Source organism: Leptopilina boulardi, unplaced genomic scaffold (genome assembly GCF_019393585.1).
Source record: "Leptopilina boulardi isolate dan_hultmark-lab unplaced genomic scaffold, ZJU_Lbou_2.1 LbouV2_393, whole genome shotgun sequence".
NCBI lineage: Eukaryota > Metazoa > Arthropoda > Insecta > Hymenoptera > Figitidae > Leptopilina > Leptopilina boulardi.
The window spans coordinates 1104280-1118312 of NW_026137966.1; the positions used below are offsets into that span (position 1 = coordinate 1104280).

The 14033-nt window shown below is 32.9% G+C and overlaps 3 protein-coding genes across 3 annotated transcripts; 1 reads left to right on the top strand and 2 right to left on the bottom strand.

Moving 5' to 3' along the window:
• The first annotated feature begins 6298 nt into the window (after positions 1 to 6298).
• On the top strand, positions 6299 to 10474 carry LOC127288757 (uncharacterized). Its single transcript, XM_051316396.1, has 3 exons — positions 6299 to 7011; positions 7315 to 10042; positions 10415 to 10474. The coding sequence occupies exons 1-3, from the start codon at positions 6299 to 6301 to the stop codon at positions 10472 to 10474; spliced, it is 3501 nt and encodes a 1166-aa protein (XP_051172353.1).
• A 421-nt stretch (positions 10475 to 10895) lies between these two features.
• Positions 10896 to 11396, bottom strand: LOC127288758 (uncharacterized). The gene has a single exon (XM_051316397.1). The coding sequence runs from the start codon at positions 11394 to 11396 to the stop codon at positions 10896 to 10898; it is 501 nt and encodes a 166-aa protein (XP_051172354.1).
• Positions 11397 to 12295: 899 nt separating this feature from the next.
• Positions 12296 to 13173, bottom strand: LOC127288759 (uncharacterized). The gene is made up of 2 exons (XM_051316398.1): positions 12570 to 13173; positions 12296 to 12438 (listed from the first exon to the last, which is right to left on the bottom strand). Exons 1-2 carry the CDS (start codon positions 13171 to 13173, stop codon positions 12296 to 12298), a joined length of 747 nt encoding a protein of 248 aa, XP_051172355.1.
• Between the last annotated feature and the right edge of the window lie 860 nt (positions 13174 to 14033).

Consider the following 14033-nt stretch of genomic DNA (forward strand, 5'->3'; position numbering starts at 1 on the left):
AAATCGTCAGATTATATTTTATTCGTGATTCTTATGTTATTTCCTTCAAATTAAAAAAAAATTTAACCGCGCTGGAGAATGTCAAGTCAACGTTTTTTTTTCAAATTTATAACCCTCCCACTCCCTTACGTTACGCTCAAATCGTCAGATTTTTTAAATGTACATTTTTTAGCTAGTAATTAACCCACCTTCCCTTAATCTGACGCGCTTCAATATTTCCGACGATCGATTTTTTTTACTATTCTGATGAGCTCTCCTAGTCGCACGTCTGGATAAAAAGAGTTAATACTTGGAAGAGGTACTTAACAATATGCAAGGTATCTCCCCCTGTGTTCATCTGCCGCGCTCGAGTAAATCCCAAAAAACACATTGGGCTCCCCTACTATAATGAAATGTACTGTAGGTTTACATTGACATCGGCACGTCTGACGTCTCGAAATTTTTTCCGTGTATTATCACATGGAAATATAAAGATAAAAGGCAAAAACTGAAGAGGTAATGTATATCTTTCTTTCTCACATCAAGGAATATAACATATAAACATTTTCATTTAATATTGCATTTCTCTATCTAGAGGATTCAAAATGACATAAGAATATCTTCGCCTAAAAATCTTACTCTTCTTTTTTTCTGTTTTCAAAATAAAAAAAAAATATGTATATATACCAGTATTAGACCCTCCAAACAATTACCACAAACATTACCAATCCTTGGACAATAGAGCCTTTGTTAATGAAGATTAATTCTGAGGGGCCAGGTAATAATTTTTAAATTTTTTTATTAAAATTTTCTGGGGCTCTAATACAGGTAGGGAAGAGTGATAAACAGTGGCACAGTTTAAACAGTAGGACACTTTAATTTTCTGAAAAACTACTTAAAGAAACTCGACCAAAATTTAAATGTAAAGCATGTTTATGACAACACACTATCTCCAAAAATTTTAGCCACATTGATTCATTATTTACAAAGAAAATTGAAAAAAAATGTTTTTGACGTTACGGAGTAAATTTTTTCTTGAAATACAATGCTGATTTTTATATAAATAGGACAGTTTTAAAAAAAGTGTAATTGTTACTTCGTTTACTGATGTTTTTAAGTATAATATCCAATAATTTAAAATATTTTAAAATGTTACAATCAATTTTTATTTAAATAATTTCTTGCGATTGCTTAATTTAAACAGTGTCCAAAAATATATAAAATTAACATATTAATATGTCTTTGAAAAAAAGTGGCTCACTGTTTGTCACTCTCCCCTATATACATATATACAGATATATGAATATTTATTTTTATTCTTAAAACAAAAAGGAAGAAGATTAAGATTTTAGACGAAGATGTTCTTATGCCATTTTCAATCGTCTAGATAGAGAAACGCAATGTTAAACGAAGAAGTACTTATGTTATATTCCTTGGTGTAAGAAAGAAAGGTATGCGTTACCTATTCAGTTTTAGACTTTCTTTATAGTTTTTTCACGTGATAAAGGGAGAAAGAAATTATTACCTGGGTCCTCAGAGTTATTAATTAATCCTCTTTAAAAGATTGCAGGTCAAGCGAACCCTCATTTGCAAAATAAAGATATATCTTTCTCTCTCCATAACTTGTTCTTTTCTCTGTCACCGAAAACCCAGCAGGGGTCCGGACGGAATGAATGAATGAATGAATACCAAGATTATTATAGTTAATTTAAAAATTTTTTAAATCATTTTATTAAAAAAGATTAAGATACATAAAAACATAAAATCATAAGATACTTTATAAAACATTTATAAATAACTGAGATGTGACAGTTTGTTATTATGAATCAAATTGACAAAAATAAGGAATAAGAAAAAAATTTTGAATGATTTTTAAGTCTGTTTTCTTTGAAATGCGAGACAAAATACTGAAACAGTTTGACTATGATTTTCAAGTTTTTATGCATTGAGCAATTACTTGAATTATCTTGCTAACAATTGTCAAGATAAAAGCTTGGCAATACTCAAAACCTCTTGCTGGTGATCTGAGGTTAAAATATTGACGTTGAACTTAATTTTAAAACTGTAAATTAAGCTCCAAAACCTCTTGTCCCCATTTACCCCAACTGACCGTATCGTATTTTTTATAAATATGAAAGATTTTTTTTCAATCGCCCCAGCCCAAAAAGTCAATGTTCTGGGATTGGCTTCATACTTTGGTAAATTGTTGTCCTATATGATAGTAATAAATCCCTAAAATATAAACTCATTAAAAAAATATTTGTAGAAAGTAAATGGGGTTGAAGTTTTGACATTAAGGGTAACATTGTCATTTTCAAACCGGTATAACTATGACAAAAGTTAATGGATTTTAATTTATCTATAATGAATTTTAATGCATTTTTCACGTACTTTTCAAAAATGTATACGAAATTTAAAAAAAATAGTTTTTGACAATAATTTTGCAAGAAACATAATATTAAAGTAGGCGGTGCCTACCTAAATCCTCGAAGATGATCTCCAGGTATACCCGTTATCGGCACCGCGTACTTTAATATTCTGTTTCTCACAAAATTATTGTTATCCCACTTTCACATTTACATAGCTCATGGGAAAAAACCTCAGCTTTCCAATGAAAATTTAAAAAAATACCCGAAGGGGTGAAAATCGAAAAATAAGGGTTGATTTTTAAAAAAGGGTTCAAACAATATTTTTTTTAAATTTCGTATACATTTTTGAAAAGTATGTGAAAAATGAATTAAAATTCATTATAGATAAATTAAAATCAATTAACTTTTGTCATAGTTATACGGATTTGAAAATGACAATGTTACCCTTAATGTCAAAACTTCAACCCCATTTACTTTCTACAAATATTTTTTTAATGAGTTTATATTTTAGGGATTTATTACTATCATATAGAACAACAATTTACCAAAGTATGAAGCCAATCCCAGAACATTGACTTTTTGGGCTGGGGCGATTGAAAAAGAATCTCTCATATATAGGTACATATATATGAAGAAAATTATTAATAATTCTTTATGAAATAAATCAACTTTTTATTTTATATATGAAAATTTTCAAAAATTTTTTAAGAATTTTAAAAAATTTAATATTGAAGAAAGAAAGAAAAAAAAATATATATATATATATGTTACGGTAAAAGTACATAATCGGTAAATGTGCACATTCACCAAGGTCGTTGGTAGAAGTTAGAAATCTGTGATTAAATAAAAAAATTTCAGACATTTACCATGCAAAATTGGTAAATGTGCACATTGACCACCGTTAGTTGGTAAATGTTGATATTTTGTTAAACGTTGTTTGCTATTATTGTTATCACTGTCATTGATGTTTACAAAATATTTTAATTAAGTATTATTTATTTTTTCTATTTATTATAACAATAGCTGCTTCTTTTTCAAATGATAAAAAAATTAAATTATCAAAAAAACAAAAATTATTTATTCTGGCAAGGACCACTGCCATGGCATTTAGAATTGCACAACAGATTTTGTGCTTTACAGCTGCATTTTTTTGTGTTGCATTTTCCCTTACAAAGGCATCTTTGAAATCCTTGTCCGCCAGTCAAGGATTGTAAGGATACTGTTTCCCGCAAAGATATTTCTCTGTTTGGGACTTCATCAGGAGAAAGAAATTTTTGTCTGCAGACTGTGAACTGATTCCTGCTGTAGCTGTGTTGTAGTCGTCCTTATTTAGTTCCTAATAAATACTGCTCTTCCTTATTTACAGATAACACAGTAGCAATTAAATTTCGAGAATCGCTTTTTCCTCTGTCCACATCTGGTATAGGCACTTTGACCGAATCTCCTACTTCTGCAGGCGGAAATTTTTTTTTTTTTGCAAAAGAATAATAACTGAGATTGCTAATATAAACATTCTACTTTCACAAATCTATCCTCTTTGTATAAGTTTGATTTGTATCTCATTAAAATGTATACAAAATAAAATGTCAACATTTACCGGTAAATGTGCACATTCACTGGGCTATTTGGTAAATGTGAGAAATTTTCAAAATGACGAAAAAATTTCGTACATTTACCAAGTAAATTGGTAAATGTGCACATTGACCACCGTTAGTTGGTAAATGTTGACATTTTATTTTGTATACATTTTAATGAGATACAAATCAAACTTATACAAAGAGGATAGATTTGTAAAAGTATAATGTTTATATTAGAGTAGTATAGCTAGGGGGCTTCTACGCCAGGTTCTGATCTCGGCTAAGTACCTGCAGTCGGTAACTGCTCGGTCGGTAATGCAGATTTCTACTTTATCAGCAGTCGGTAAGGTAGGAATCTGACAAAAATTTCAACTCGACCTTATCGAATTTCGATAAGGTAGGAAACTGTTTTACCGACCGAACATTGAAGTTAGTTTACCGACCACCTAATAGATGGCGCTCACCTCAGAGTGTGTTGCCGACTTTAATTAACCTGTTTTATTGAACATTGAAGTTAGTTTACCGACCACCCAATAGATGGCGCTCACTTCAGAGTGTGTTGCCGACTTTAATAAACCTGTTTTATTGAACATTGAAGTTAGTTTACCGATCACCCAATAGATGGCGCTCACTTCAGTCTGTGGTTTTAAACTTTTTTACTGAATTAGTTTACCAACCACCCAATAGATGGCGCTCACTTTTATTATCAACTTTTTTTAAAAAAATATTTTTCAATTAAAACTGTTTTACCGACCGACTTAGTTTACCCGATAGGTGGCGCTTACCTTTCTTATCGACTTTGTATTTTTAAATATTATTTTAAATTTATTTCCACGCAACAGTGCTGCGCTCTTTACCTCATGGTAAAATTCTCGCTCGGTCGATAGTTGGTAACTGGTCGACCGAGCGTGCGAGCTAGTTGTGTACGGTGCCGCGTTAGTGGAGCCGCGCGAGTAGTATCCCCCACCCGGCGGCGGCGCGCGCCGCTTTATGCCTGCGGTAGTGGTGGGGTACTGCCTATAAGAGTCGGACTGCTCTCGTGGATCCACATAATCTGTTCTAGATGAGCCACGAGAGCAGTCGCAAAATGGAACGGTGCCACTGCTGGCAATGTGTTGAGGAACAATAAAATTGAGAAATGTAAGTACATAATAATTACTCATTAAATATATAAAATATAATATAAAATATAATATAAAATATAATATAAAATATAATATAAAATATAATATAAAATATAATATAAAATATAATATAAAATATAATATAAAATATAATATAAAATATAATATATTTTTAGAGAGAATATGAGCTTCTAGAAACTCCCCCCAATTCCCCCGCAGAAGGGGGTCTAGAGATGGATGATGGCTATTATGAGCTGTCTGCGGGTGAAAATAATGAGGAGCCACCACCGGCAGTAAGTATAATTAATTTTTAAAATTTAAATTTGAAATTAACTCTTTTTCTTTTTAGTTCCAAACTCCACCACCAGGGGAAGGGGGAACTCCCATTCCAGAGTCACCCAACTCCTGGGTGACTGAAATGGAGTTGCCGGTGGTGGTAATTCCGAGGCGCCGCCACCATCGCCGCCATCGTCGTAGCTTCCACTATCGGCACACTCATCGCCACCGCCATCACCTTTCCACCGGTGGGTATATTCTTACTACCAGGACGGTGGTGGTGAGGGTGACGGCGGTCGTGACTACGACGATGGCTTCATAACATTTTGGAAAAAAAAAATAAATAAATAAATAAAAAAATAAATAAATAAAATAAAAAAATAAATAAAAAAAAAATAAATAAAAATAAAAAAATTTTCTCGACTCATCTCTTTGCGCATGCGCAGTAAGAGTTAGTCTATCTACGCATGCGTGAAAAGTTCAGAATATTAAATATATATATGCTATTGTATATATATATTTTAAAAATGATCGAGTTTACAATGTCTGCGCATGCGTGAATAGTATTCTGGGGAGGCCCATGCTATTGCGCGTGCGCGGTTATATTTAGCTATAAATACAAGGATTTCAAGCCGTGAAACTCATTCTATTCTGTGAGCTAGTGCAGCTTAGTCGCAGCAAAGCAAACTGTAATAGAGCGATCTTTTATTTATTGTATTTTTTCTTGCGTTTTGACATTTAATTTTATTTTATAAGTTTTTTTGTGTGCTTGGTTCTTTTTTTGCGTGTTATTAGATTAAGGATTAGTATATAAGTACGTTTTTTCCGTTTTTATTAATTTCTTTATTATTCATTTTTTTTTCTTTATTACTATATTTATTGTTCTTTATTATTATTATTTTGTTTATAAATATTTTGTTCTATTTTTATATTATTTATTTCTATTGTTTTTTTTATTTATTTTTACGCGACAATGCCTGGTAAACGAAAGTTTGCAGGCATTGGGAGACCTGCGAAGCGACCCAATTATAAGACCATCCTTGATGAGTGCGAGGTCACTATTGCACTCATCAAGGATGCTCTTGAATTACTCGCGAGTTTGCGCAATGGCGCTGTTAAAAACGAGTTTATAGCGCGATGGGTTGCCGAATGTTCTTGCAACGAACAAGTTTTAACAAGTCTTTTAAGATCTATGCAATTTACGCATGAGAAAAGTCGTTGCCAGAACATTCTACAATTCATTATGAGATTTAGAGTTTTGTTCGAATCTCAAGCGGTAGAGGGCGGTGGTATACAAGACCCTAATATTAATAATCGCGTGCGTTGGGCTATGTGTGAGTCAGCGTTTGAGTGCCGATTGTACACGTATGTCATATTAAATATTGTACATGTAGATATAGGTGCGTTTTTGAACGATGCGGCCATTTTGTTTCAAGAGCACATTCAAGATGCCTTAAATCAAAATGGTCCCATTATCGTATATGGTGTTTTAACTGCTAATTTTAAAAGAGTGCAGAATGAAGTGGAGGTAGTGCAGCCAATTCCATTCTCTTCTAAATCTAACAGCATCTTCCTCACAACTTTATTGGAGGACTGGTTCGAGGTCAATTTGAAGCAGCCAATCCTGAGGAATGTGGAGGAGTTCCATGAAAAGGGGTCCAGCTGGAATCTACAGTCTATAGTTAAGTTAGAAATTAATGTTAATAAATATAACCCCATGCGTGCGAGTACATATATCAGTTTACCCCCAAAAATAAGAGCCAAACATGCGTGTATTAATGTAGAAAATGAAAAAGATAATAAGTGTTTTAAATGGGCTATACTTTCCGCTTTACATGACGTGTCACATCCCAAACGTGTGTCTAGTTACACTGATATTGAAAATGAATTAAATTTTGATGGTATTGAATTTCCTGTAGCGCTGAAAAGTATACCTAAATTTGAAATGCTCAACAATATCTCGATAAATGTATAAGGTCTTACTAAAAGATATGGTAATTTCTCTGTTCACCCTCTTCATCTGACCGCAGTGAAGAGGGATCAGCATGTAAACCTGTTACATGTAGTAGATTATTATATAGATGAAAGTGTTAATGAAGATAATGTAAACAATGATTCTAACGATATTGATTTTATGAATTTCCACTATGTTTGGATTAAAAATTTATCGCGGTTAGTATCCAAACAATTGACTAACCATAAATGTAAAAAATATATTTGTGATCGTTGTTTACACTATTTTTCATCAGCGGAAAGATTGAATGTACACGATGAAAATTGTAAACGTATGAATGTATGTAGCGTAAAATTACCGAATGCTGAAAATTGTAAAATTACCTTTAAAAATTATGATAATATGGAGAAAGTTCCTTTTATCATCTATGCCGACTGTGAAAGTTTACTTCTTCCCGTTGAAGAAGATACAGATAATTTAAGTAAAACTGAAATTTTCCAGCGCCATAAATTGCTTAGTATAGGTTATTATGTAAAATGTAGTTACGATGACTCATTGTCCGTGTATGTACCGTGTCCGAGGCAGGAAAATGATCCTGCCAAGTGGTTTGCTGACGAGTTAAGGCAATTTTCCGAGAAAATTGATAATGTATTTAAGAATCCTATTTCTATGGATGCCTTAACTCCTCAGCAAATCGCTGATTTTAAGAAAGCAAGCGTATGCCATATTTGCCGTAAGAATATACCAGCTAATGTTAAAAAGGTTCGCGATCATTGTCATCTTACTGGCAAATATAGAGGTGCTGCGCATAAATCATGCAACTTGAATTATCATGAGTGCCAAATCGTACCCATTGTATTTCATAATTTAAGTGGGTACGATGCACACTTTATAATTCATGCTGTATCGACGAGCTTTGAAGGTCGAGTTGACCTCCTCCCCTTGAACAAGGAGAAATATATCTCCTTTACGAAAAATATCAAGGGGAGTGTGGTTAAATTACGCTTCATTGACTCGTTTAGATTCATGGCAGCATCTCTAGAAAAATTAGCGTCATATCTTGACGAATATAAAATTGTTGAATCCGTATTTGCCAGTACGGTGACAGATCGCGAAAAAATTAAATTATTAACGAGAAAAGGTGTCTTCCCTTACGAGTATTTAGACTCGCGAAGTAAGTTGGATGACACCGAATTACCAGCCAAAGAGAGATTCTATAGTACTCTCTATGATGCTGGTATATCCGATGGTGAATATGAGCATGCGCAAAAAGTCTGGTCTGAATTTAATTGTCAAACCTTTAACGATTACGTTCACCTTTATATGAAAACAGACGTGTTATTACTCGCCGATGTCTTTGAGAACTTTCGCGAACAATGTTTAAACGCGTACAGGTTAGATCCAGCACACTATTATACTACCCCCGGTTTAACTTGGGATGCTATGCTCAAATATACGGGCATAACATTGCAACTTATAACTGATATAGACATGATGATGTTTATTGAGTCGGGTATCAGAGGTGGTATTAGCCAGTGTTGTAACCGTTACGCTAAAGCGAACAATCACTATATGGATCAGTTCGATCCTACGCAAGACACCCAATATATTATGTATTTTGACGCGAATAATTTATATGGTTGGGCAATGGCACAAGCGCTACCAATTGGTGGTTTCAAGTGGATTGCCAACCCAGACGAGACCTTTAACTTCAACGTACCCGACGACTCTTCAGTCGGGTACATGTTGGAAGTCGATCTCGAATATCCCGAGAGCCTTCACGATTCTCATAAAGACATACCGTTTTGCGCAGTTAATGCAAAACCTCCCATGTCCAAGCAGGAGAAATTACTCACAACTCTCCTGCCTAAAGAGAAGTACGTGATGCATTATCGTGCATTGAAACAGGCTCTCGGGAACGGTCTCAAACTAGTCAAAATACATCGGGTGCTCCAATTCAACCAATCACAATGGTTGAAACCCTATATAGACTATAATACTGCCATGCGAACAACTGCAAAAAATGAATTTGAAAAGAATTTATTCAAATTAATGAATAACGCAGTGTATGGTAAGACCATGGAAAATGTTCGCAAGCATGTAGACATTAAATTGGTTACACACTGGTTCGGCAGATATGGTGCCGAAGCCCTCATCTCTCGGCCCAATTTCCACAGTCGTGCAATATTCGATGAAGACCTTGTGGCCATCGAATTACGAAAGACTGAGGTCCTACTCAATAAACCGATTTATGTGGGTTTAAGTGTGTTGGATGTCACGAAAACGCTTGTCTATGACTTTCACTACAGTTACATGCTTCCGAAATATGGTGAAGCATGTAAACTGTTGTATACAGACACTGACAGTCTAGTGTACGTAGTGAAATGTCAAGACATATATAAAGATATGAAAGAAGACATCCACAAGTTCGACACATCTGACTATCCGGTAAACAATGCGTATGGTATTCCGCAAGTCAACAAAAAAGTTCTCGGCCTAATGAAGGACGAGTGCAATGGTAAAATTGTTACTGAATTTGTTGGCTTGCGGAGTAAAATGTATAGCATACGCGTTGAAGGTGAAGATTTCGTTAAGAAAGCTAAAGGCATTAAAGCGGGAGTCGTCAAAAAGTCTATTCATTTTGACGATTACGTTGAATGCTTGCGTGATTTTAAGATTCAGACTAGAACTCAATACAACATTAGGTCACGGTTACATAATATAGAAACTGTTAAACAAGTTAAAGATACTTGCTTACCGAGAGTACCGATACTCTACCCTGGGGTCACTATAGGATCCCAGAAATCGAAGAATTGTAAATATTTTTGTAAAATAAAATGTAAGGATTTTCATGTTAAATAAATGTAAAAAAATATTATAAATTTTATGTATTTTTTTATTTATAAAAACCTTGTATATACATAACTCATAATTAAAATTGATTTAATTTAAATATTAATAAAAATTTGATTTTTATAATTTTGTTCTAATAATAAACACTGACAATGACAAATTCAAATATTAATCTCAAAATTGAAACAAGCAGAAATCAATTTGAAACAATTATCACAAAGTGAATTTAATACTCTCTATAATGTAACTGTTTAATAAAATATAATTTAAACATTATTGTAGAACTCTAGTCCTGGAATAAAATCTTCGACAAAGTGCAACATAATCATGATATGCACGTAGTAATTTTACATAATTTAAGGTTAAATCATTGTTGATTCATTGTTGATTCATTGTTGATTCACTATTGATTCATTATTGATTCATTATTGATTCATTGTTGATTCATTATTGATTCATTGTTGATTCATTATTGATTCATTATTGATTCATTATTGATTCATTGTTGATTTAACCTTAAATTATGTAAAATTACAACGTGCATATCATGAAAGTATGTTGCACTCTGTGGAAGATTTTATTCCAGGACTAGAGTTCTACAATAATGTTTAAATTATATTTTATTAAACAGTTACATTATAGAGAGTATTAAATTCACTTTGTGATAATTGTTTCAAATTGATTTCTGCTTGCTTCAATTTTGAGATTAATATTTGAATTTGGCATTGTCAATGTTTATTATTAGAATAAATTTTGATTTAAGTTATAAATTTGCTTTCTCTTCCCAAGTATTGTGAGAGTTATCAAAGCCAAGCCATTTGACGAGAACTTTATTTCCACGTGTCTTGAGAATTTTTTCAACCAGATAAATATCTGGATATTTTACTTTAAGAAGTTCCTCTGCATAGAATCCTCCACTAATGGGTTGATCTTGATAGTCTTTGAGTTTATAAGTTATAGGTTTAGTTGACAAGACTTGATCTATTGTGAATATTTCTGTTGTCCAATTGGGAGTGTAACCTTTCTCAAACACGCTTTTATACTTGCTGACTCGAACTTTGTCACCAATTTTAAACTTTGCTTTCTTTAAAGGTATTTTTCTTAGCTTTAAAAATCGTTCTTTCAAAATCTCAACATCTTCTGCAGTAACATCTTTCGGCTTCATTCCAATAGTCCGATGTTTAGTGTTATTATAATTGGAAATAAGATTAGGTAATATATCATACCATTTATAATTTCCACGTAGACTGAATTGCATCCACATTTTTCGTTTTAGAGTTCGATTAAATCGTTCAACAATAGATGCTTTCAAATTACTGAATGTTGAGTAGAAATTAATTTTATACTTTTTCATTAAAGCTTCAAACTGAGAATTATAGAATTCTTTACCTTTATCAGAATGTAGATTTTTTGGAATACGTCCTTTTATGAATATGGATTTCATAGCGTTAGTGACATCTTTTCCATTTTTACTTTTTACAGGAACAGCCCAAGCGTATTTGGAAAATATATCTATAACTGTTAGTAAATACTTAAAACCTTTATTTACTTTGGAATAAGGTAACATTTCTACTAAATCTGCTTGCCAAGTCTCATCAATATCACGCATGTCGACTCGGCGGCGATGATAATTCCTCCTTGCCTGACTATGAAGTTCAGTCACTACTGTTTTCTTTTTGTCGTTCATTTTCTAGAGTACTCAAACGAGCATCCAATTGACTGATAATTTCAGCGTTTCGATATGATAAATCAGTATTTATTTCTCTTTCCAAGACTTTTAATTTTTCGTTTATAGAGTCTTCGAGAATTTTTAATAATATATAGTTATTATCAATTTCTTTTCGCAGTGTAGACGTTACTTCATATATTAGTCTTAACTCGTTTTCGACTAAACGTTGTGCAAGTTGTAAATTAACTACGTCAGTTTTTTCTTTTGCATCAGCAACATTGGAAATTTTTCTACCCTGTAAGTCGAAGTGACCTTCTGAGTTAATTTTAAAACCAATTCCAGGTGGACCTGGAGGTCCTCTTGCGACCCTTACAATTCCTCTTTCATTAAGAGGATGTCCGAACACATCAATGCTCATCTTAAGACTGAGAGAAAGTTGATGAAACACCTCCTTATATACTTTTCTTGAGCCTGACTAAATGAAACAATAATTTTCAATATATAATTTGCGCTTCACGTAATTCTTCTATGATTGACATAATTTCATTATTGTGACTGGGATTCCCAGCTGCTTGAGATGCCATAAGCAATCGAAGACGGTCAACCAATTCGTTAGGATCATCCCAATAGATATAGTCTGGTTGAAAACTTTTTTTTACAATCATAAAATGTGGTAGTGAAGTGCCAGTTTTCGATCGTCTTTTTGGTGTTTCATTATGAGGAAAAAGTTTTAAAATAATATTGACATATTTAAAAGTTTTCTTGTACATATAGGTTCAGAAGAACTATAATTTTTTCTGTGAGCATTGGAGATGATGAGAATTTGTTTATAATTATTCATATCATCATCGCTAATGTATGTCATTTCAGGTTTATTTTTAAATAACAGTTCCAATAAACCAGAAGTAATATTAAAACGTTTATCACCAACATTTATTAAGTGATCTTTAAAACTTAATGGTGCATCAGCAATCTTGAGAGAACCATTTTTAACCTTATATACGCCGTACAACGTATCTAAACATTGCTTTCTATTATGATCTAGCAAGTATATATATTTATTAACTACTTTATCATATTCAAAGCCTGGAATTACTGATGTTTCATCTTCATCAGCACTCAAAAAATTCATACTATCATCTAATTCATCTTTACTTTTAATTACCTCCTCCTTCTTTTCTATCTTATGATTTTCATGTTTAACATCAGAGAGGTTAACAATTTTCTCTAAGGGTTGAACTATAGGTTTAAAAGTTTCACTCAAAACATTTTCAACAGCTTCTTTTCCAATTTTTAACATGCGATGTTTCCGTCTAATGGCCTCACTAGCTTTGGCAATTTGGCGGAGATACTCTTTCTCCTTACGAAACATGTTGTTAGTTCAAAGATATACACTAGACTAATAGTCATGGAACCAATCACCTTCTATTTATAGTGTTATGAAGCAGTCAAAACCTTTCCTATATCTCCCCTCATTCAGATTGCAGTCTTTATCAATGACTACGAAGCCATATTTATCAGAGTTCCAACATGTTGAACAAAGCTCACGAAACTTGGTAAATGTCATGTCTGTATTAACATGATCATCATACACATGTTTTAAATTTGTTTCATCCTGACGAAAAAGAACTAATAAATTAACATTATCTCTTACTAAATATTTGGGAATCCTCGCATATGTCTGACAGAGATAAAAGCAATCAACATTGACATGTCTACCCATGCAGAAGAAAGCTCTTATATTATCTTGCTTTTCACAAGCTACGTCATCAAATATAAAAATAGAGTTTGGCCTTGCACCTTTTGGGGAAATTACATCTTCATGCTCGCTAAATGGTAAATATTTAATTCCCTTAACACTACCTATAACTTTTTCCAAAAATTTATACTTTGGTTGGTGAAGAGATTTTGAGTAGAGATAAATATTATTAAATCTCAGACCGTTTGGATGTAAAATTAGAGAAAGTAGTACATTTGTTTTACCACAATTTGATGGTCCACAAAAAACTGCACGAATACTACCAGACAACAAACTACCATGACGCTTCACTTGCTTCTTATAGTACTGTTCTACAATCGCATCTAGATTCACGACTGGAAGCTTGTGATGTTGTTGCTTGAATCGCATTCTGAAATAGACTGCCGCAAAAGGTATAAATACAGCCCTTATATAGCTTACGAGTCATTCTACTTTTAACTTTCATAGAGTGAGGTATGATTATACATCACCGC